Source organism: Vicia villosa, unplaced genomic scaffold (assembly GCF_029867415.1).
Source record: "Vicia villosa cultivar HV-30 ecotype Madison, WI unplaced genomic scaffold, Vvil1.0 ctg.001125F_1_1, whole genome shotgun sequence".
NCBI classification, from domain to species: Eukaryota; Viridiplantae; Streptophyta; class Magnoliopsida; order Fabales; family Fabaceae; genus Vicia; species Vicia villosa.
Genome location: NW_026705492.1, coordinates 44,070 through 66,180, shown reverse-complemented (window position 1 = coordinate 66,180; position 22,111 = coordinate 44,070). Strand labels below are relative to the sequence as shown.

The 22,111-nt window shown below is 32.9% G+C and overlaps 3 protein-coding genes across 3 annotated transcripts; 2 read left to right on the top strand and 1 right to left on the bottom strand.

Moving 5' to 3' along the window:
- Positions 1–10,506: 10,506 nt before the first annotated feature.
- LOC131633441 (lachrymatory-factor synthase-like) lies at positions 10,507–11,348 on the top strand. The gene has a single exon (XM_058904156.1). It carries the CDS (start codon positions 10,618–10,620, stop codon positions 11,122–11,124), a length of 507 nt encoding a protein of 168 aa, XP_058760139.1. The 5' UTR covers positions 10,507–10,617; the 3' UTR covers positions 11,125–11,348.
- A 1,038-nt stretch (positions 11,349–12,386) lies between these two features.
- LOC131633451 (uncharacterized) lies at positions 12,387–12,986 on the bottom strand. The gene has a single exon (XM_058904166.1). The coding sequence runs from the start codon at positions 12,984–12,986 to the stop codon at positions 12,387–12,389; it is 600 nt and encodes a 199-aa protein (XP_058760149.1).
- Positions 12,987–13,617: 631 nt separating this feature from the next.
- Positions 13,618–21,829, top strand: LOC131633461 (uncharacterized). Its single transcript, XM_058904177.1, has 13 exons — positions 13,618–14,016; positions 14,185–14,334; positions 14,487–14,657; positions 14,793–14,936; positions 15,418–15,523; positions 15,642–15,790; positions 15,953–16,078; positions 16,944–17,087; positions 17,613–17,700; positions 18,397–18,770; positions 19,998–20,318; positions 21,218–21,448; positions 21,604–21,829. Exons 1-13 carry the CDS (start codon positions 13,810–13,812, stop codon positions 21,736–21,738), a joined length of 2,346 nt encoding a protein of 781 aa, XP_058760160.1. The 5' UTR covers positions 13,618–13,809; the 3' UTR covers positions 21,739–21,829.
- Positions 21,830–22,111: the final 282 nt, after the last annotated feature.

The window sequence follows — 22,111 nt, the reverse complement described above, 5'->3', positions numbered from 1 at the left end:
GCACCCTTCCTAACTAACTTGTCTTTAAGTTTATCACGTTACGTTAATGTACCGACAGAACATATTTGGATAACCTCTCGTAAGTTAATCCGGTGAGGCTGCAACTGCTATGTGTTTTGGGGGATTTTAGGAGAATGCCGAAGGACCACCATTGTTGGTGACCTCCAAGGTTATCACTCATTTTTATGTTATTCATCGATTCATCTTTAGTCAATGAGAGAATGGAAGGATCACAACGCTTAAGGGATTCGAGCTACACGATGATTGTACGTGTCTGCTCAAGAAGATTATCTTCCTTATCCCTCAAGTAGGAGCCCATATTTACAATGTGATCCTTGATCCAATGACCATTAAGCAACTTTGTAACGCTTGTAACCGTCCCTAAGAAATTGAGAAATCACCACAACATTTGTAACTGTCATTCATAATAACTGTAACCTCTATAACCGACCTTAAGCATCGTAACATCTCGAATCTGAGACCTATACCAACCCGAGTTTGATATATAAATACGGACATGATCCATAGATTTTTAGTTCTATCCGAGATCATATAAACTTTTTTTAATAATATTTTGTTAAATTCATTGGGTCACACATTGTGATAATTTGTGACTTTCATAGAGTAGAATGAAACTAAGATTTTAATGAAGTCAAAGAAATAGACATTTCTTAAATGGATAAATCGGAGAACCCTAGTAGGTCTTCAACCTGTGGACATTTGTAGAACTCGGCGAGTTCTCTACATGGATAGGGTAGGAAGACCCAAGAGTTTTCATCATAGGGGATTTGGAGAAGTCCCAGTGGACTCCTGTCTTGATGGCATTGTAGAACCCGATAGGTTCTAGACATGGAGAGGTCAGAAAGCCCTAGTGGGATCCCGTATTATATTGTAAGTATGGGTAACGAATCATGTCGAAATTATATCCAATCAAGATTTAGTTTAAATCGGAGGTATGATTAATACCAACCGATAATATATATTTTCCAATAGTTTGATTAGCCTATTTGTTGAATTATGAACAATGATAATCGTCAAGTAAGCGTCTAACATCACCAAGACCAATAACATCTCATATGTCTTAACGAATTTTATTGTTTTATTAATTTGTTTTTTCAACTGACCGCGGCAATTGTTTGATAAGCCCCGAGTGAATATTTTTAGCCCATGCTACTTCTGGCTATTTATGGTTAGACCCAGATGTATATTAATAGCTTATTATATGTCCGAAATGCATATGTAGTGGATGCTTAACTCGATCACCTATGTTAAGTTTGTCATAAAGGCGTATTTTCCTGACCGGTTGAAAGCATTTGTTTAACTCGATCACATCGTTTTAGCGTAACCTGTAACACCCCAATTCTATCCAACGAATATTAATAAAATCAAAGTGCGGAAAATTTAATCATACAAGGGATGTCACATTTACTTCGCATAAGCAACATACATTAATCATAATTATGCATATACATAACACTTAGAACTTGGATGAACTTATAGCAACATATTTCAATTCAATTAATCAACTAAACATCGGAATCATAATTTCTCAACGGTAACAACATCACATCTTTTATTCACTGAAAACACTTCGAAACTATTGATATTATTCAACTTCAATTCACTTAACATATTTATTCGACTAAACAACTTCAAAATCAACATGATAATGCATAATTCAACTTAAGGCAATAACAACATTTAAACATAACAACAATCGTCCATCCCCCGAGTGTTACGTATCAGAGCAAGACCCTCTTGACTTATCATAGAGCAACATGAAGACTTCATAAATTAACTTCAAAATTCCACAGTTATACTTGGGTACCTGCCCATTTTCCATGGTGGGGGAAACATCAGCAGAAGGGGTGAGATATCTAACAATATAATACAATGCATGATAAATAATATAATAGAAATCATATCGTATAATTTACCACTTCACAACTTTCAAACAACAATTATAACAACAAATATAATAACAAATAGCAACGACAATTATAACAATAGCTATAATAGCAATTAGCAACAACAATTATAATAATAGTTATAAGAACCATTACATATCTTTCCAACAATACCTGTCATAACAAATCGTTAGCATAATTTCACACTAAGTCATCAACAATGTATTACAACAAATCATCAACTTAATACAACATTTATCCATCATCACAAGAACATCATCAACAACAATTAATCAACTCGAAATGCGACTCATAATAATGCATATGCATTTGGTACCATTTGGAGTATAACTCCCAACTTAAACATTTGCCATTCAGGCCATCGTCACTTTTTCCATTTTCAGGCCAACTTAAACATTTGCCATTTTTAGGCCAACTTAAACATTTGCCATTTTCAGGCCGTCGTGTTTGCCATAATTTTCAGGTCGTCGTATTTGCCATAATTTTTAGGCTGTCGTGTTTGCCCTAATTTCCAAGCATTTATTATGGAATGAATACGACTCAATGAATGCAACAATCACATACAACACAACAAAAATCTCATCACGAGGCATACGCCTATATCACTGTTATTACCAATTATTAGAGGTAGTCATCATCACAAAATGCATAAGCCTATATCGTCACTACAACACTGGCCATAGGCCTACAACATCATCATCATCGTATCAACAACATTATCATAACGATACTATAATCTTAATCATATCACCAACATCACAATATCAACAACGTATTATTATAACAACATAACAACTATACCAACATCAACATAGAACAATTTTCAACAATAGATTCATTGACAATAGAATAATTTCAGCAATTTCAGAAACAATCACACACCACAACAATTTTACACAACCACAAACAGAGGTGATTATACAAACCCAATCCCACGTACAATTCATCATAAATCCCATTATAGAGCCAAAACCCCACCTTTACCTTAGATTGGAGATTACTCTATAGTTCTACCGATCGAAGCCTTCTAGCCTTAGCTTCTAACCTTTGTCTCTTTTAATCAGAATCAAAAGCTGAAAATTTTCCCAAATATGCAACTACAGTGCTATGATGATACCTCGCAACTCAGACCTTATTTTGAAGATCCGAACGGTCAAAGGTTAGATATAGGTGTTGCGAACCTACCCTTAAAATTTGGCCACGATCCAACGGTTAACGAATCGGGGATCTTCGATTTAGTGAGACTTCTGCAAAAAAAAAACGAGAATGAGTTTCTATCCTATTTTCTCTCTTCTCTGCAACTTCCCATGACCAATTCCCAAAGACTTTTTCCCTTATAACTAACCTAATCCCTATCTTAACCTAATTTCATTAAACCTATTGCCTAACATTCTCGCCCCACCTTTTACTACCACCATCACTTAATTAAGTCCATATAATAAATCAAGTATTTCTTCAATACTATTTCTACAACTTAATCAATTAATTAATCGACTAATTAATCATAACAACCCATGTCAACAATTCTCAACACTCCGTAAATTCAACAATTAAATTCTAAATAGTTTTAAAATATTTAATTAAATAATTAATTAAATACCGGGTGTCACATAACAGATAGGTTACTCAATTCGACCGGGAGTAATATTATAATCAGAGCTCTCTTAATGTATCTGAACCCCCGGTCATCGTAGAACTTGATGAGTTTTAGAACTGGAGAAGTCGGAGATCCCCAATGGGAACCCGAACCATTAGCGTCGTAGAGCTAAGTATGTTCTAAACATAGACTCGGAGAGTTCCTAGTGATAATCAACCAAGTCATGGAATACTTTAGATGATCCTAAATTGGCAACTCTTGCATAGTTTTAATTTTCCACATGACCCTGGAGGACCATTGGTGTGGTTATAGAGTAAATAGTCATGACTTTAAACCCCACCTATTTTACTTATTCGACACAGATCTAAATCACTCTCTAATCATTTAAGTTATTTTTATCCTCTAGTGTCATTGGAGTTTATGTTGCATGCGAAATCGGGAAGGAAATCGGAAAAATATGACATTACTGCACAAGTAGGCTCATACGCGTATAGTACTACCCATACGTGTATGACCTTGGCTTCCCATACCCCATACGTGTATCATATGCGCATTTCCAGGGAAGGATTTCCCTTCAATCTTCTTACAAAATAGCATACATGTATGACCCCTCCTATATACGTATCAGGCAACCCTCGTACGCGTACCATACGCCTATCACCAGAAGTGTTTTTCATGCCATGGGGACAAGGCACGTATGATACGCGTACATCCCCAGGGATGTCCCCTCATACGCTTATGGCCTCCCTCATAAGCGTATGGGCAGTGTGTACCAGAATTTTCTATATATGTATTAGTTTTGCATCAATGCAATTTTTCCACCATTGGAGCACTTCTAAGCTCCCAAATCGATCCAAACAGTCTCCATCATAATTTCTATCAACCTATAATCATTCTACATCATCTATCTATCAATAAACAACGATTTTTACATCAATTACCATGCCCAGAATCTCATATTTCATCACCCATGCATTGTTCACTAAGAACTCGTCAAAACAAATTTTTTGCAGCAACAATCCAACATATTCATGAGTTTATCATCACCATAATCGTACACATAAACTCAATTACGAATTTCAATTACAACCTATGCACAAACATATTCAAATTCAAGGCAAACATAGAAAATACACATAAACCCAAGAGGGAAAGGAACCCTCACTACCCTCTCATGTTTAATCACCATTAGATGAACCCATTCCCCTAACTAAATTCCAAGCTTTGATTATCTTTGACAATGGTGAAATTTGTTGATTCCCTTTGTTTGTCCTAGCTCTCTCTTTTCTCTTTTTACATGAAAAGTGTTTTCTCTAACTCTCTCTTACCCCCTATATTCCCTAATTCCTTATTATTCCAACTTTTAATTAATTATCCCAAGAATATTAATAATTAAAATAATAATATGAATAATAATAAAATTGTCAATAATAATAAAATTGTCAATAATAATAATAATAATTTATAGGGTTAAATATACGACCCCCTGCCATTAGGACAAGTTTTGGTTTTCCCCCTGAAGTATTTTTTTATTCCCCCTTTATAAAATAAAGATTTTGTTTTCTGCAGCCCCTATCCCTTGTTTAGCTGACCGGGCGTTTGAAATCTTCCTACGTGACATTAATTTTGCTGACTGTGTATTACAGTATTAGCTTCATATGAAAACATAAGAAATATATCTTAAAAATTTAATTCTAGGAGGAATCGAACCCAAAAACTTGGAATGAAATGCCAAGCACCCAACCACCACACTAACTACTCTTTTTTGTTAATGCTTCACCTCTCTCACAAGTTTTCTTCTGGAATAGCTATGATCAAGCAAACACCAAGAATCCAAAACGGAATCTGCTTCATCTCCTTCACAACAGTCAGACCAAGCAAACACCAAGCAGTAGCAGTTCTCTTATTTGAAGGACCAGTCAAATCTGCTTCATCTCTTTCATAATTGCTTTTGTACCGTAACAACAACAAGAAGAGAACAATTTTCTGTAGTTTTTCTTCCATTAGATTATAAGTGGTAAATTATAACAATTTTTTTTCAGCTTTTCAACAATCTTTTCACAATTTTCTCAAACCCCATATCAATTCGAATCCCTCACACCTACAAGAAAAAGATTCAATTTTTATCTCAAAAAATGGGGTTTTTAAATTTTCATTGTAGCGATTCCCGGTGGTGACATTAGCTCTACTACAAGATCACACATAAATTTTATCGTTCTAGTGGGAAATGATTGATTATCCTTCAATATAATAAACTGATCTTGTTCATGAATCTTAAAATCCAGATTAACATTCATTTCATAACAATATAATATACTGAGGTTTAGGATTTTCAAATTGGGGGTTTTCGTTTTAAATTACGGCGGAATTGATTTTGTAGTCGTAGTGTAATTACAGCTGAATTGATTTCAGAGATGGAGGATTTTAGTGTCACAATGGAGGATTAGAGAAACGTGTTTCAATTTGGAGAAGAAGATCGAAGGAAGATTAAGGATTTGTTCTATTTCTAATTTTTGTTCTTATTATACTTTATGGAGCAAAATTATTACAAATAAAAGGAGTTGGCCCAGTGGTTGGGCGTTTGGTTCCTATTTGTGTGTTCTTGGGTTGAAATCCCGGATGTTGCAAAGAAATTTGGTTGGTTTTTTAAGGGAAAATCAACATTAATCCATGTTAGCAACTCAAGCCATGCCACCTAGTTATATTCCAATCGCCCAGTCAGCCAAACAAGGAAAATGGGCTACTGCAAACAAAATCTTTATTTTATAAGGGGGAATCACAAAAAAATACTTCAGGGGAGAAAACCAAAACTCGCTCTAATGGTAAGGGGATCATATATTTTTCCAATATCCCATTATATTATTCTTACTATAATTCCAATAATTAACTAACCATTAATTTAGACATACCCTTCCACTAATACCCTTAATTCAACTACCACAAATCTAAATTATAAGTATTTCAACACAAAAGACTAAATATTTAAATGGGATGTTACAATGATTATGCCATTGATGTGTTGTCGATCTAATAAAATATTATGTGGATTACGTGTTAGGGCATAAAGTTTGGATAGTTTGAGAGAGGTGATGGTGATGTGGTTGCTCTCGCACATGTCATTCTTACCGAGTTAGGGAATGCCTTGGGTTATTGGTGGCAGAGGAGGAGTCAGGGAGTTAGGATTATGCATACACAGTATGTTATGTTTTTAGTTTTGTATTTTGGAATGCTTTAGTATTATTTTCCATACTTTGAGAACAATGTTTGTAATATTAAGAGATTTTTTTAATTAATGCATTACCTTGTTCTATGATGTTCGCGTTTATTAATGTTTGAATCAAATTATGATGCTAGTAGCCGGAATAAAATGACTCTGGATTCAAAAAAATACAAACTAAGAAAAATATTTCTGCCTAAGATACATATAAGTTTTCGGAGATGCATATCTGAAATAGGCATTTTCGGGGATGCATTTATGAATTCTCCCCATAAATTTTTGTAGATGCATCTCCGAACCAAATTCTGGCAAAAGTGAGGTGGCTGCTTGATTTACGAAAAATGTGGTGATTTAAGATGCGTCCGAAGATGCTTCTCCGGACCAATTTTCGGCAAAAATGAGACGACTGCTTGATTTATAAAGAATGATCATTTAAAATTCGTTCGGAAATACATCTTCAAAAACACAACTTTTTTTAATTTTTCAGAGATATGAAACACGCCATAATAATAAGAAAAGAAGTCTAGGCTTTTAAAATCCTCACCTAAAATTGTACCATGGATTCTTAACCTCCTCGTTTTGTAACCATGTAGATCCACAATTGATTTTATTAGAATCAATTCTTATGTAAAAAGCTAACTTTTACTTTCTTCCATTAATTAGCTCATTTGTGTGCTTAGTATTGGTCATCTACTTAATATAAATCCAAGGTTGTCATGATGACAACCTTGGACACAACCTGACCCGAAATCCAACGTGACATCTTATTAGAAACCTTAATCTAATGTGACATCATATTATAAACCTATTAAAATTTTGAATTTTTATCACTTTATTGTTCTTCACACTAAATCATTACATTTATCCAATCTAATATCCTAATTTTATTATAATAAATAAATAATTTTTAATAAACTGTCTCAGTACCAAAAAAAATAATATTTGATATTAAAACATTTGAAGTCAATACTTTAATATGTAAAATTTATATTATTAGCTCTAAAAACTTAGTTTGTTTACTTATATTTTATTAAAAATAATTACTTAACCAACTAGGACTAATACGAGAATTTTTTTTTTATTAGGGCAAGATTTTATTAAAAATAATTAATCAATATTTTTATTGATTATTATTATTCATTTTATAGATATAAACTTCTACATGAAAAAAAAACAAATTCCATAATTCTGGATTTTTTTTTTACTTGCCTAAAATATATTCTATAAATATTTGTCATTTGCAATATTATGATTATTATAATAAAAATAAAAGTAAATATGTTTAATTAGAATACAAATATTTAATTAGTATTAATTAATAATAGATTTTAATTGGTAAAAAGGTGAGTTACAACTTTTTTTTTGGTAACATATGAGTTACAAAATAAGAGTTATTGTCTTTTTAATAATCATTCTTATGTATATAAATACATAGCTGGAAGATGAGTTTTACATATCTGTACTATATATTTTGTTGTAGCCTTGTAAGTCTTCATCATTCCCTTCAAATAAAGTTGAGACAGTACTTCATTTTCTATTTTGTATTGATATTTTCCTTTCTTTTCATATGTTTTAACTATTATTTAATTTATATGACAAGTACCTCAACTTATTCTATTGTAGTAATTATATATATTTCCACTATTTTTTATTGTTGTATGTATATCTTCATCCTCTTCTACCCAAACAAAGACAAGGTACTTTTTTTTTTTTTTTTTTTAATTTCATATCGATATTTTTATTTCATTTTCTTATTTTTGACTATGTGTTAACTATTCTTCAATTTATATGGCAGACTTATGATTTAATTTATTCTATTATATCAATTATCTAAATATTTTAACTATACAGTTTTGTAATAATTTTTTTATAGGATTTTGTGATGTAGTTTTCTCTACTATTTTTTGCGGATGTAAAGAAGAAAGAAGAATTATTTTGTTACTACTTTTACATTCTTAATACATGAGAATCATGTGAAAATCATATAAGTATCTGTCTCTAACAATAATATATTGGAGATCTTCAATTATGTTACAAATGATTCTAACAATATTTAAATATGTTATTTTGTTATGCATTATTTAAATTTCATATGTAACGATAATACTATTATTATGATAAATTATATTAATTTCTAATATAAGTAATATTTATATTTTAATAATGATTGTGATTGCCTTGCAAACATGCTGTTGCAATTTATTGTCCTTTATTTTCAATTCAGTAAATTGGATTATTGTTCCAATTGTTTTAACTTCTCAAAATCGTCAAATTTGTCTTTTATTATTCCAATTAATTGATTTAAAATTGTAATGTTTAAAAATGGACAATAACGATATTATTATTAACACTATATAATTATATTGGGGACGTATCAAATGAGAACTTTGGCTATAATGAGAACTGAGAACTTTTAATAATAACCGTACGATTTAAAATCAATGGCTTAGATTTTACTTAAATTTTAAGAGACAGTAATTAATAGATAGATTCTGATTTAAATACAAATCACATTAAAGCAAATCTGAGCATTGATTTTAAATCATACGGTTATTATTAAAAGTTCTCATTCTCATTATAGCCAAAGTTCTCATTTGATACGTCCCCTAATTATATATATATATATATATATATATATATATATAGGGAGCATATCAGGTGAGAGCATTTTATAATGAGAGATGAGAGGAAGAAATATTATAGAAATCCAATGATTGATATTTCTTCCTCCCATCTCTCATTATAAAATGCTCTCATTTGATATATATATATATATATATATATATATATATATATATATATATATATATATATATATATATATATATATATATATATATATATATATATATATATATATATATATTTTGGGGTTTGCTACAATAGACCCACTTGTTTTTATGAAGGTCTATTTTAGCAATAAACACCTTATGGTGTATTCAAGTATTTTTTTTTGTTAAAACTTATTAAAACACACCTTCATAAAAATAAGTGGGTGTACTATAACAAACTCAATACACCCACTTATTTTTATAAAGGTCTATTTTAGCAACTATTTTAGCAACATGCACGTTACGGTGCATTTAACTTTTTTGTAGTTAAAGTTTGCTAAAATAGAGGCCTAAAGCAAATTTTAAAGGCCTAACTTATTTAGAGGCTTAAAGCAAATTTTAAAGTGAGGTCTTTAAAATGTATTTTAAAATATTATTTTTGTGGTTGCTAAGAGTTGAATTCAAGACCAAAAAGAAATGAGGCCTGTATTTTATCAACTATAAACTACAGTAATATATGTAACTCAAGTGTGATTATATATTTTTATAACTAAATGAAAAAAATTTGAGACCTTTCAAAAGTCCAAACTTTTGAGGCCTAAAGCTCTATCTTGAGTAGCTTGGCCCTTGGGCGGCCCTGATTTCTGCCACCTTTATTTTATTAAATATTAAATTAACACTATATTAATACATAATAATAATAATAATAATAATAATAATAATAATAATTACTATTATAAAAATACTACTAATAATAAAAACATAATATTGAATGATCTTTATTATTAATAATATAATAATATGTAATAATAATAATAATATACACAAATTTAAATTATATAAATTTATCGAAATAAGTAAATTTAAATTTGATGCAAAAATAATATAGAAATACCATACCAAACAACAAAAGAATTGAAATCAAGAATGATATATCAAATGTAAATATTATGATTTGATAATGATATCCATTTTAATAATATCGGTTTTTGATAGCTGTTACGTAGCATAGCACTTATATTTTATAATCATTTAAACATTTTCAGATCAACTAGACTAAGGGTGGTCGATGAGAATGAATCTAATTGTTTTGCACGCGCAGAAATGGAGCAAGAGTTGGTTCAAAGATGGAAAGGCAAAGTTTCTACCAAACTCAAAAACACCACCGAACACCAAGCATGGCCACTCATCAAAGACTTTTTCAACCTCCACAAACGTTTCCCTAACCTCGCCACGTGTTACGGCATCCACGGATCCAACGGCGAGCCCGGATGCATCCGTTACTGTGCGGGATTCTCCCTCCCATCGGACGGCTCTCAGGAAGTGAGCTGGTCGAAGGAGAGATTGGTGGCCGTTGATGATGTTGAGCGGTGTCTTACGTATGAGATCGTTGATTGTAATATTGGGTTTGAGTCGTATGAGTCAACGATGAGGATCATCGGTGATGCTGACGGTGATGGTGACGGTGGGTGTGTGATTGAATGGTTCTTCGCCGTTGATCCTATTGAGGGTTTGGGGTTGGAGGATTTGGTGGGAAAGTACCGTGTTGGTCTTCAGGTTATGGCTCGGAAAATGGAGGAAGAGATCGCAACTTCTGTGCAGAGGAAATGAGGAATGGAATGTAGCTTTAGATTGCAGAAGTTTTATAATTATATTATTATTTTCTATTGTTTTAACGTGTAATAAAGTTGTTATTATGGAAAGTCTAGTTGATCTGAAGATGTTGAAATTATTAAGTATGGATATTTTAAGTTATGAATAGAGTTTTAATATAGAATATCTTTTTGTTAGTACTACTAGATGATACTTATATTTCATATAATTTGTTTTTGAAAATTAGATGGGGTCTTGTGGTGGAACTCGTTTGACTAGAAATTGGTAAGGTGAACAATTTGGTTTAGACATAGTAAATTATAGGTGTCCAAAATCGAATCGGCCTAATAGAAAATTGCTAATCAAATCAAATCACATTTTATTCGGATATCTTTGAGTCATTTTTTAACAAAATCATATTGTTTCGTTTGATTTACGGTTTGTATTTTACAAACCAATCTAAATTGAACCGAACCGCATTATGTTACAATTCAAATTTCATCTAACTCATTTTCAACTCAAACTCAAACCTATTATGATTTAGCCTTACATTTACGTTTTTAATGCACCTATTTTTCTCTAATCTCTCATCTCTTTTACTCTTTCTTTTTCATCTTCTCTAATCTTTATTCTCATATATTTTTTTATTATAATATTTTTAATATTGTTTTATGCTACTATTTCATGTTTTATTTCACTTTTCTCTAATCTTATTTTTGTGTGAGATTAATTTTTTCATATATATATCTTTATCTTTATGTAACTTTTGTTTCCGCAAAAAGTGAAATAATAGAGAGAGGATTGGTTTATGCATGTTGAATTGGTTTAATCAGGATTGGTTTATGCATAATCTTAATTATTTTGTCAGTATACTCTTTAATGTCCGGGTGGTTTTTATTGAATCCCAAAGCCTCTTATTAGAGTCTTTAGAAATAAAAGGGAACGCCAATGAACCAAGCTACTATCATGTGAAAAAGTTTTATTATAATGCAGTCTTGTGAATAGTTAATTTTTGTTGTTTGAGTTTGTTTTGAGGTGACTTTGAATTTAGTTGATTGCTGTGTTATATTATTTTGTGTGGGGGGTGTTGTTATGAAGATTTATTGATGTTTTTAATTATTTAAAAATTAGTCTCGTTAAAACTAAGTTGATAATTGCATATGAAATTAGATGCAAGAGCGAGAAGCATGAATTCAAAGTCTTAAGATTCCATTTATTCAAAACTAAAGAGATAGATTGATAGAACGAACATTTTTTTTTTTGAAATGAAAAAGATTTCATTAAACAAGCAAACTAGCAGAAGTTACAAAAGCAGAAATATCCTGTGATGGATACTCATCAACCCATGTCCTGGAACCAACAAAATGAGCTAATCTGGCTAAGTTATGGGCCTGAAAATTACAACTACGACTATGAAACAATAAAGAAGCAAAATTAAAAAATCTTAAGCTCTCCTTAATGTCCACGATCACAGGTTCCAGGGCCACCAGCTTGGAGAAACCGTTTACACAATCCACCACCACCTTAGCATCCGATTTGATCACAATCTTCTCTAAATTCAGGTCTTTGGCCAGAGATAATCCCCACCTTACTGCCATGGCTTCTCCCACAGCAACCTCCACTTGCATATTTTCTCTTCTACACGCAGCTAGAGAAAAGGCCTGGTTGTGATCTTTGATGATACACCCCATGGTCATGAATCCTTCTTCAGAAAAGCTAGCATCCACATGTAAGAAATGGACACCCAAGGTGCTTGTGTCAGAAGTTGTCCTGAGCCTTTCTTCACCTTTCTTGACATCATTCCATTTGTTAAATTCCATGACACTCTCCAAAGCCTCCTCTGCTACCTTAATTGGAGAAGGATCCTTAACTTGGTACATTTTTTGATTTCTCCCCAATCTTATAGACAGTGTTGCAGATTATTTGGGAACTCAGAATATCACCACAAGTTAAAATGCTTAACAGCCAGTCATTAAAATCCAGGTCCAAAGGAGTTCTATAACACATGACAGATGAAAAAAGGGTAGTCCTAACATAGGCACATTCCATGAACAAATGTTTTACGAACATTAAAACTTACTGATGTGTTGTTACTTGTAAATGTTACTAGAGAATTCAAGATGATATATAGTAACAATAAAAGAAATAAAAGTTCTATTAAAAGAAGAATAAAAAACAAAAGTGAGTTACTGACCAACACAAAAAACGTGTGCCCATGTTGGCATGCCAATTATGGGTACACAATCACCTAACAAACATATTGGTGTTCTATTGCACTCTTTAGTCTTTGGGCGTTGAAAAGAGTTTCAACTTAATACTTGAGAGGATCAAGTGCGAAGATAATTCTCATTTTCATTAATAATATTTTTTATAAATTCCTCTGCAAAGAAAAAAATAAAAAATTATAAAGGGTGCAAGTATTTATTTAAGAGATTGTAAAAAAAAGTATTTATTTATTAGAAGATATTACGTGAGTCATATATAAACAAGTAAAATTAAAATTATCATGGACAAGTAGCTATTCCTGGCTGAAAGTGAAGCACCATTACACACTTTCAGTACTTCACCTTGTCACCGTTCCGACCACAAACAACTACTTCATCTCTTCTTTACATCTACCACTCCTTCAATTCTCTCTCTACAACTAAACAAAATCTCTCTCTAAAAGAAGAAGACAAAGAAGAGAGCAGAGAGAATTCCGCCATGGATACGGCATCGCAGCTCGTCTACCGTGGAATCGATCCCTTACTTCGTTCCTCTCATTCACGCCGTCACAAAAACCTCTCTCTCCGTCGCCGTTCAAACCGTGTCTCTGCTGTCGCCACCGATCCTAAACCTGCTCCGGTCACAACCGTCAACGGTTCATCTTCAAAGTCTCCACCTACCAAACCTGTCAACGGTGTCTCCTCGGTAACTAACTAACTAACTAACTAACTAACTCTTCTGCTCCTATTTTGCCTAATTCACTTTTCGCAATTTTTTTTCTTTGTTTAATAAGCTGAATTCTCTATGGAATTCGATTGGTTTTGTTTAATTGTTGGAAATGAAATGAAATGTAATCTCGTGTGGATTTTTTAGAGAATTGGTGATGTTTCGAAGGAGATTAAGAGAGTAAGGGCGCAAATGGAAGAAGACGAACAGTTGGCGAGTCTCATGAGAGGTCTCCGAGGTCAGAATCTTTCAGATTCCCTCTTTGCGGAAGATGATGTTCAGCTACGTCTTGTGGAGGTATTCATGAAGAACATTCATTACTCATTACAATCGAGCTAGTGAGCTACTTTTTTTGTGTCGAATATATGTTATTTGTTATGGTTGGTGATTTCAAATGAAAAGATACTGGTTAGGATTATAATTTTGTTCAGTAATTTTCACCTGTGTAGGTAGATGAGAGTAGTGAGTTTTTACCATTGGTGTATGAACCAGCTAGCATTACTGCATATTGGGGAAAACGTCCTCGTTCCGTTGCAACTCGAATTGTACAGTTATTATCTGTTGCTGGAGGTTTTCTTTCACGTGTTGCCTGGGATGTGATTAACAAAAAGGTTAAAGAGGTAATTCTTCTTTGTCCAGATAGACCGAGCAGCTTGCCTGCATTTGTAAACACAATTTTATAAGTTTCAAGACTTCAGAAATATTTTTCTACCTATTGCATTATGGTTATTCATTTGTGCTCTTTGCATAACCAGAATGAAGTTGCTAGGGCTATTGAAATACGTGAAATTGTGACATCTTTGGGTCCAGCATACATCAAACTCGGGCAAGCATTGAGCATTCGACCTGATATACTGTCACCTGCAGCAATGACGGAGCTACAGAAGCTCTGTGATAAAGTAAGATTTGCTGCTCTTTTACCCATTCATTGCATGCTCTCTTCTGTATACTCCATTGTTTCCTTTTAAATGAATCTATATTTGTCACACATAAGAAAAATAGTGAGGCAGAGGAAAAAGTTAATAACTTGATATTGAGTGGACAAGTTTGGTTTATTTTTGAAGTCAATTTGAGATAGAAGCAAAATATTTTTCCTTCATATCAGAAAAGTAAAACATAGTTGACTGGCTGTGTATTTAATATTTTATGTTCTAATTTTCGAAACAACTTTCTGCAGCGACTTCTCTTTCTTAAGCTCATTTAGCTAGATAGAACTATTGATCCCTACTTACAGAATTGTAGTATGATGTTTTGGTAAACACCGAAAAATTATTAGCAATTGAACAATTACATTTTCATTTCTGATAATGTAAGCTCATTCTTTTGCTGAGGTTCCTTTGTTTTTGCTGGGGGTGTGGGGGGATTCCATAAAATGTGAAGGTTCCTTCATTTGCAGATGATGTGGCTATGGCTCTAATTGAAGAGGAGCTTGGTCAGCCATGGCAAAATTTCTATTCTGAATTATCACCCTCTCCCATTGCTGCTGGTAGCTCTCCATACCATATATATTACATTCCTACTAGAAAAGAAATCTATAGTCTCTCATTGCTGGTTTTTGAGTTAACTAATCAACAAGTATTTGTATTTTGGTTAAAACTATGCAGCATCTCTCGGACAGGTATATAAGGGCCGCCTCAAGGAAAATGGGGATTTGGTTGCTGTTAAAGTACAAAGACCTTTTGTTCTAGAGACTGTTACCATTGATTTATTCATCATCAGGAACCTTGGTTTGGCTCTTCGAAAGTTTCCTCAGGCAAGTTAAATTCTTGTGAGCATAGACTTTTAGTCATGTATGTATATTTGATTAATTATTCGGGCTTCGTAGTAGTAATATTGGTGATTTAATAATTCTAAGTCAATTGCTCATCATACTTATTCTCCTCTCAACCCAACTGCTTTTTACCTAATTTTTTAGATCTCCATTGATGTGGTTGGGTTGGTTGACGAGTGGGCTGCTCGATTTTTTGAGGAGTTAGACTATGTGAATGAAGGTGAAAATGGAAACCGTTTCGCCGAAATGATGAAGAAAGATCTGCCACAGGTGAGTGCAAAAATTTCTTATTTCTTATGAATGGAAGAAACAAACCCACTCTGTTTTATGTCTGTATTTAGTATTTACATCAAGCAGAAATTCTTGACAGAATCGAGCTGGAACAATCTGTTCCTCCTGAGTACCTAGGGAGAGAAAGAATGATAACATACTCTATCTAGGATTCAAGAGCTTGGTCTCTTTCCTCAACATATGAATAAGCTTCTTTCTATGTATTTATAAGTTATAACATCCTAATCAATTAATTGCTCTAACAGCTTACATGACCTGCTCTCAACTGACAAAGCCCGACTAACATGGATGATCCATTTGCTTTCTTGGCCCATGTTTTAAACCTTCCAAATTGAAGGTTGGGTTACTGGATACTAACAAATACCCACTGATCGCGTGGCACACGCTTTAATTGACATGTTTTTATTTGATGTAATAATAACTAAAATAAAAGAAACAGGGTTAAGTTTTTACATAATTGGATCATATTCATATTGCTATTTATGAGAACTTCATATGTACTAATCCCTAAGGACCTAATTGCATGTGCCTTACTGGTGATATGATGAGACTGTCTATGAGAATATTAGGCTAGAATTTCGTTCATTGGAGTTATAAATTAGTTGCGACTAATTGATGTTTAGCTATAAATGATTGTATATATGGTACACCTTTTCGTCCCTATATATATATGCAAATAATGTATGATAATAGTTGAAGAAAATCATTCATTTAAAATCTGTCTGTATAACACTCGTTAAATTGTTGTTTAATGCTAATTATCTTTGAGAGCTGTACCATTATAGGAATTATAAAAATGCTTATGAGAGGAATTTGCTTGCATCTTATCACAAATCAATTTCAGGTTGTAATACCAAGGACTTACAGCAAGTATACATCAAGGAGGGTTCTTACGACAGAATGGATTGACGGAGAGAAGCTTTCACAGAGCAAAGAAAGCAACGTCGGAGAATTGGTTAATGTTGGAGTCATCTGCTACCTAAAACAGGTGATTCATTATTTTAATGCTTTCACTAGGACCAGTGAGCTTTAAGCTAGTTTTTTTTCTTCAAATACTGTTATTTTGTTTTATACAGTTAAGGGCTTTTATCTATTTTCATTACATGCTTTCATTGAAAAATACAAAATGCTTTCATTGAGTATTATATGGACTGTAACAATCAGCTAAATCATGGTTTGGTAGATTCAGTTAAGGTTATACAAAGTCAAGGAGATCACACTTAGTTCATTAAATACACATCTTAAGAGGGAGTGAGATAATTGCTAGTGTATATGAGTGACATCAATTAGACTGGTAATAATAGGAAGGAGAGCATTTTTAGGTCCCTAAACTGTTAAATAAATTGTATTTGGGTCCATAAACTCAGACCTATTTACAAATTATTTTAAAATCCAGGGATTGATTAAAAAATATAGTTCAAAGATCTAATAAATCGTTTTGAGAAATTCAGAGACTCGATTACAATTTTTTTAGTTCAGTGACCATTTTAAAATTATTTTCATTTTATTTCAGCTGCTTGATACTGGATTTTTTCATGCTGATCCACACCCAGGGAATATGATCCGTACTCCTGATGGAAAACTAGCGATACTTGACTTTGGTAGGTACTAAGTAGTCGAACATTGTAATTTATATTTGTAAGTGAAAATTTCCCTGTTTGCTTCAAATGTGATCATTAGGGACATACATTTTTCATTTTTGTTGCTTTACTTTCCTCATTATGACATTATGAAATTCTTTGCTCTCTAGTGTTTGGTTTACTGTCCTGAACTTGATAATGTCTGTTGGAAAATGAACTATTTTAGAACAAATATGATTATTTTCTTCGTATATCAATATATAATTACAGTGGCCTATTTTAGAAAAGATGAATTATGATTTTTTGAAACCATTTTAATTGTTTATCTACATACTGTACAATATAAAAAAATTGCTTTCAATAGATAATGGTGAGCATTAATCCAAGTTGTGGTTAGCCTATAACAATTTATTTTATTGTAAAGGGAATTTTCAGTTTTCTTTTAACTTTATTCTTTTTCTCCCTGTATATGAATAGAAGGCCATATCACAGTTGGAATGTTTTTTCTTAGCTTTTGCATAATGATTCTTTAAACTTTAAGATAAAAAGTGCTTAATTTTTCTTGCAATTATGGCTAAATATTGTTCTTCAAAATGTTGCTTTTGTCTCTATCAACTTTATTGCTTTTTACGAGATGTTACTGATGTTTAGGTGCTTTTACTCCACTATCCTAATCATTGTAATATATGATGGAAATCTATCTTTGTTTCCACCCAGGGCTTGTTACAAAATTGACTGACGATCAAAAGTATGGAATGATTGAAGCAATTGCTCATCTCATCCACCGAGATTATACAGCTATAGTGAAAGACTTTGTTAAACTCGGTTTCATTCCAGATGGAGTCAATTTAGAGCCTATCTTGCCAGTGCTTGCCAAAGTCTTTGACCAGGCTTTAGAAGGTGGAGGGGCAAAAAACATAAATTTTCAAGATCTAGCGTCAGATTTAGCTCAAATTACCTTTGATTACCCTTTTAGGATACCCCCATACTTTGCTCTTATAATCAGAGCTATCGGGGTTCTTGAAGGGATAGCTCTAGTTGGAAATCCCGATTTTGCCATTGTTGACGAAGCCTATCCATATATTGCGCAGGTATAAAAGTCTCTTGCATAATTTATTTTTTGCCATCTGTCATTGTCAAGATGTTGGCTTATATTTTTAACTTTTGGGCACAAGTCCATATTGATTTCTCCAAGTTGTACTTGAAGGAAAATTGGTTTTGAATTTGATTAGCACGAGTTGCATGAAAGGAATACACAGCAAGATTTTGTTGGGCTGTCATAGTTAGTTTACCATGTCACACATCAAAAATGAAGCCAAAGACATTTGTATTGGAATGAAATTTTTTGGTTAGTATCGGTAAATATCTTGGGTCCGTAACCAAAAACGATGGAGAAATAAAAGATGATGTAAACAATTCAAGCTGAGTAATTGAAATGGAGGAGGGTCTAGGGGATTTATGTGACACAAAGGTACCGCTCAAGTTGAAAGGAAAATTTTATCGAGTGCGGTAAGATCTGCAATGATATATGAGACAAAATTTTGGCGGTTAAGAATCAACACGAGAATAAAGTAATTGTAGTATAGATGAGGATGTTGCATTGGATGTGTTGTAAGTCTAGACGGGATAAGATTAGAAATGACAATATTAGACAGAGTGTTGGGGTTGCAGTTGCACCTATAGTATTAAAGATGGTGGAAAATAGACTTGTGGTAAGGAGACCTATAGGTTATGTGGTAAGGAGAGTAGAACAGTTAGAGGGGAGTCAAACAAATAGAGGTAGAAGAAGACATGAAAAAAATATAAGAGAAGTTATTAAGAAAGATCTCGAGATTAACGAGTTGGATAGAAACATTATCCTGGATAGAACTTTATGACAAAATTTGATCCATGCCAGCCCCACTGGCCCCACTTAGTGGGATAAGACTTGGTTGTTGTTGTAGTATCTGAAAATAAAATGGGGACATTGATGAAATTGGAAGCCTTCGAGGTTTAGAGGAGCAATATGAGGTAGAAATAACTATTTTAGACAGCATGTACGGGAGAAATTATAACTTATGAATTTGGATACAATTAGTCTTGTACTTTTATTTTTGTGGAGTCGACCAAATTCTTCATGGGAAAATTTTCACCATCATCCGTGACAAGTTATAAATTATTTACACTATCACAATGATGCATTTTGATGGTCCGATTAATAACTTCGAACACTGAACTGGTGTGATTTTGCATTACCACACTGGTAATTGACCTATGTAGTCTGTTTAGATTCTTCTTCTGAGTATAACTAAATTGATGCAAATCACATTAATTGATAGAGGCTTCTGACGGATGAATCCCCTCGGCTAAGGAGTGCTCTACGTTACACTATATATGGGAAATCTGGAGTTTTTGATGCTGAAAGATTTATCGATGTCATGCAAGCCTTCGAGAATTTTATTACGGCTGCCAAAAGTGGAGGTGGAGAGGATCTGAAAGGGGATATGGCGGAGCTTGGGATCGCTACTAACAGGTCAGAATATCTCTTGCCAGGAATCCAGTCTGTGATACCTCAACAGCAGCCAGTGGAAACAAGGGCAGCCCTAGCATTTTTGCTGTCTGATAAGGGAAATTTTTTCCGAGAATTTCTATTGGACGAGGTACTTTCTAGAAACCCTACGAAGATTTTATATTATGTTCATTGTCATTATTGTTAAATGTAACTCCCTACCTTATTTAATTTGAATGTCTATCTACACGCCAAGTAACTTAGATATTATACTCTTTCCATATGAAAGAACACAAATTTCCCTCCTCGATTTTTTTCATTTTATTGTTTGATTAACGGATCCATGAGCTGCTATAAAAGCATGACTGTTGAAGTTTTTAAGTTTCGCCTATGAGCATGTTTGTATACATTAACCACAGAAAAAGTGATGCGTAAATTGATTATGCAAATGCATTGATTGTGTAAATATTTTAAAAATGTCTGTAAATTTTATACTAGCTTAGTTAAATCTCATAACAAGCATTGCTGTTTATACATGAATTTGATTTAAGAAAATTTTGCCTACGTAGCCTGTTACTCCTGGGATTACTTATGTTGTACTTGAATGTATCTTGTAGTAAAATTGTACATGGAGGCATTACTTTTGCCAAAACTTGCGGTACCCTGTTATTTCTGGGATTACTTATTTTTGGATTATGTTGCTTTTATCATGTGTGCTTTTATTAGTTTTTCTTTTATTTTGGTGAAATTATCTGAAAAGGCTTTTGTATGGCTGCTGCCGTTCTACCTATTGTGCAAAAGTTATTTTTTGGCATGAGGCAGTAGTCTACTTAAACTGTTGTTGATAGCACTATTGAACATATATAGTCTTTTGGAGTAGTCTTATATTGTCAATGCGCATTACTTCCCGTTGTAATGAGCTAGCACTGTTGCCATAGATTTGTTGTGTTAAAAGTTTATTATGAATGAATGGTAGTTACTCATTGCTAGGCATATATTGATGTATGGAAAGTTATAAACATTTGACTCATTATTACTGGTGGAAAACAGATTGTTAAGGGCATTGATGCAGTAACTAGGGAACAACTGGTAAAAATAATGTCCTTACTAGGAGTTCAGAATGCAATCCCTATTTTCAATATGGTACCTACAATTGGACGCTTTAAGCCCGCAGCTCTTCTACCCACCATAACTGAAGAGGATAAGATTATACTAAACAATGTCCAGAGAGTCCTGGAGTTCTTGACTGCAGGAAGTTCTCTGTCAAGCACAACTAGTCAGGTAATGAAAATTTTACTGCAAAAATTAATGTGTACACTTTTGGTTTGGTTAAGTATTTTTTTTGCAACAAATAAGTGCATGCTTATTTATTAATTTACTTTAGCTTAATAATCTTCAGCATACTTATTTATCTATTTGTTTGCGGGTCGCCTTAGGCACTCAATGTTCCTCAGATTATCCAAGAACTTCTGCCAGTATTGCCGGGTATCTCTACTAAAGTGCTTCCTGATGTTTTTAGCAGATTATCTTCTCGGGTATTCGCACGATTAATACGTGATGCATTTTTGTAAAAGAAATTCTATCTACCTACAATTGTGTATACTTGAAAGAATGGACAAAACCACAATACCAGTATATATAATATAAATATAACCAATTTACCCTTGTTCATTGTTGCTGGAAAAACTCTGAACCGTGCCTTTTGGAAGAATCTCATTTTACAAACCAAGTCAATCATGCTAGCTATTATTCCTTATGTTATTCAAACAAAATTCTTTTTTATTTTAATATTGATTGTTGTACATAAGGAAGGTAAAAGCATCCAACATTGGATGTTACTCGGTCAGTGATCTAGTGTAGGATTTGTCTTCTTATTTTCAGTATATCAAGTGGTTACACTATTTTCATTTTCTAGGTACCAGTTTTTGCACATGTAAGAACATG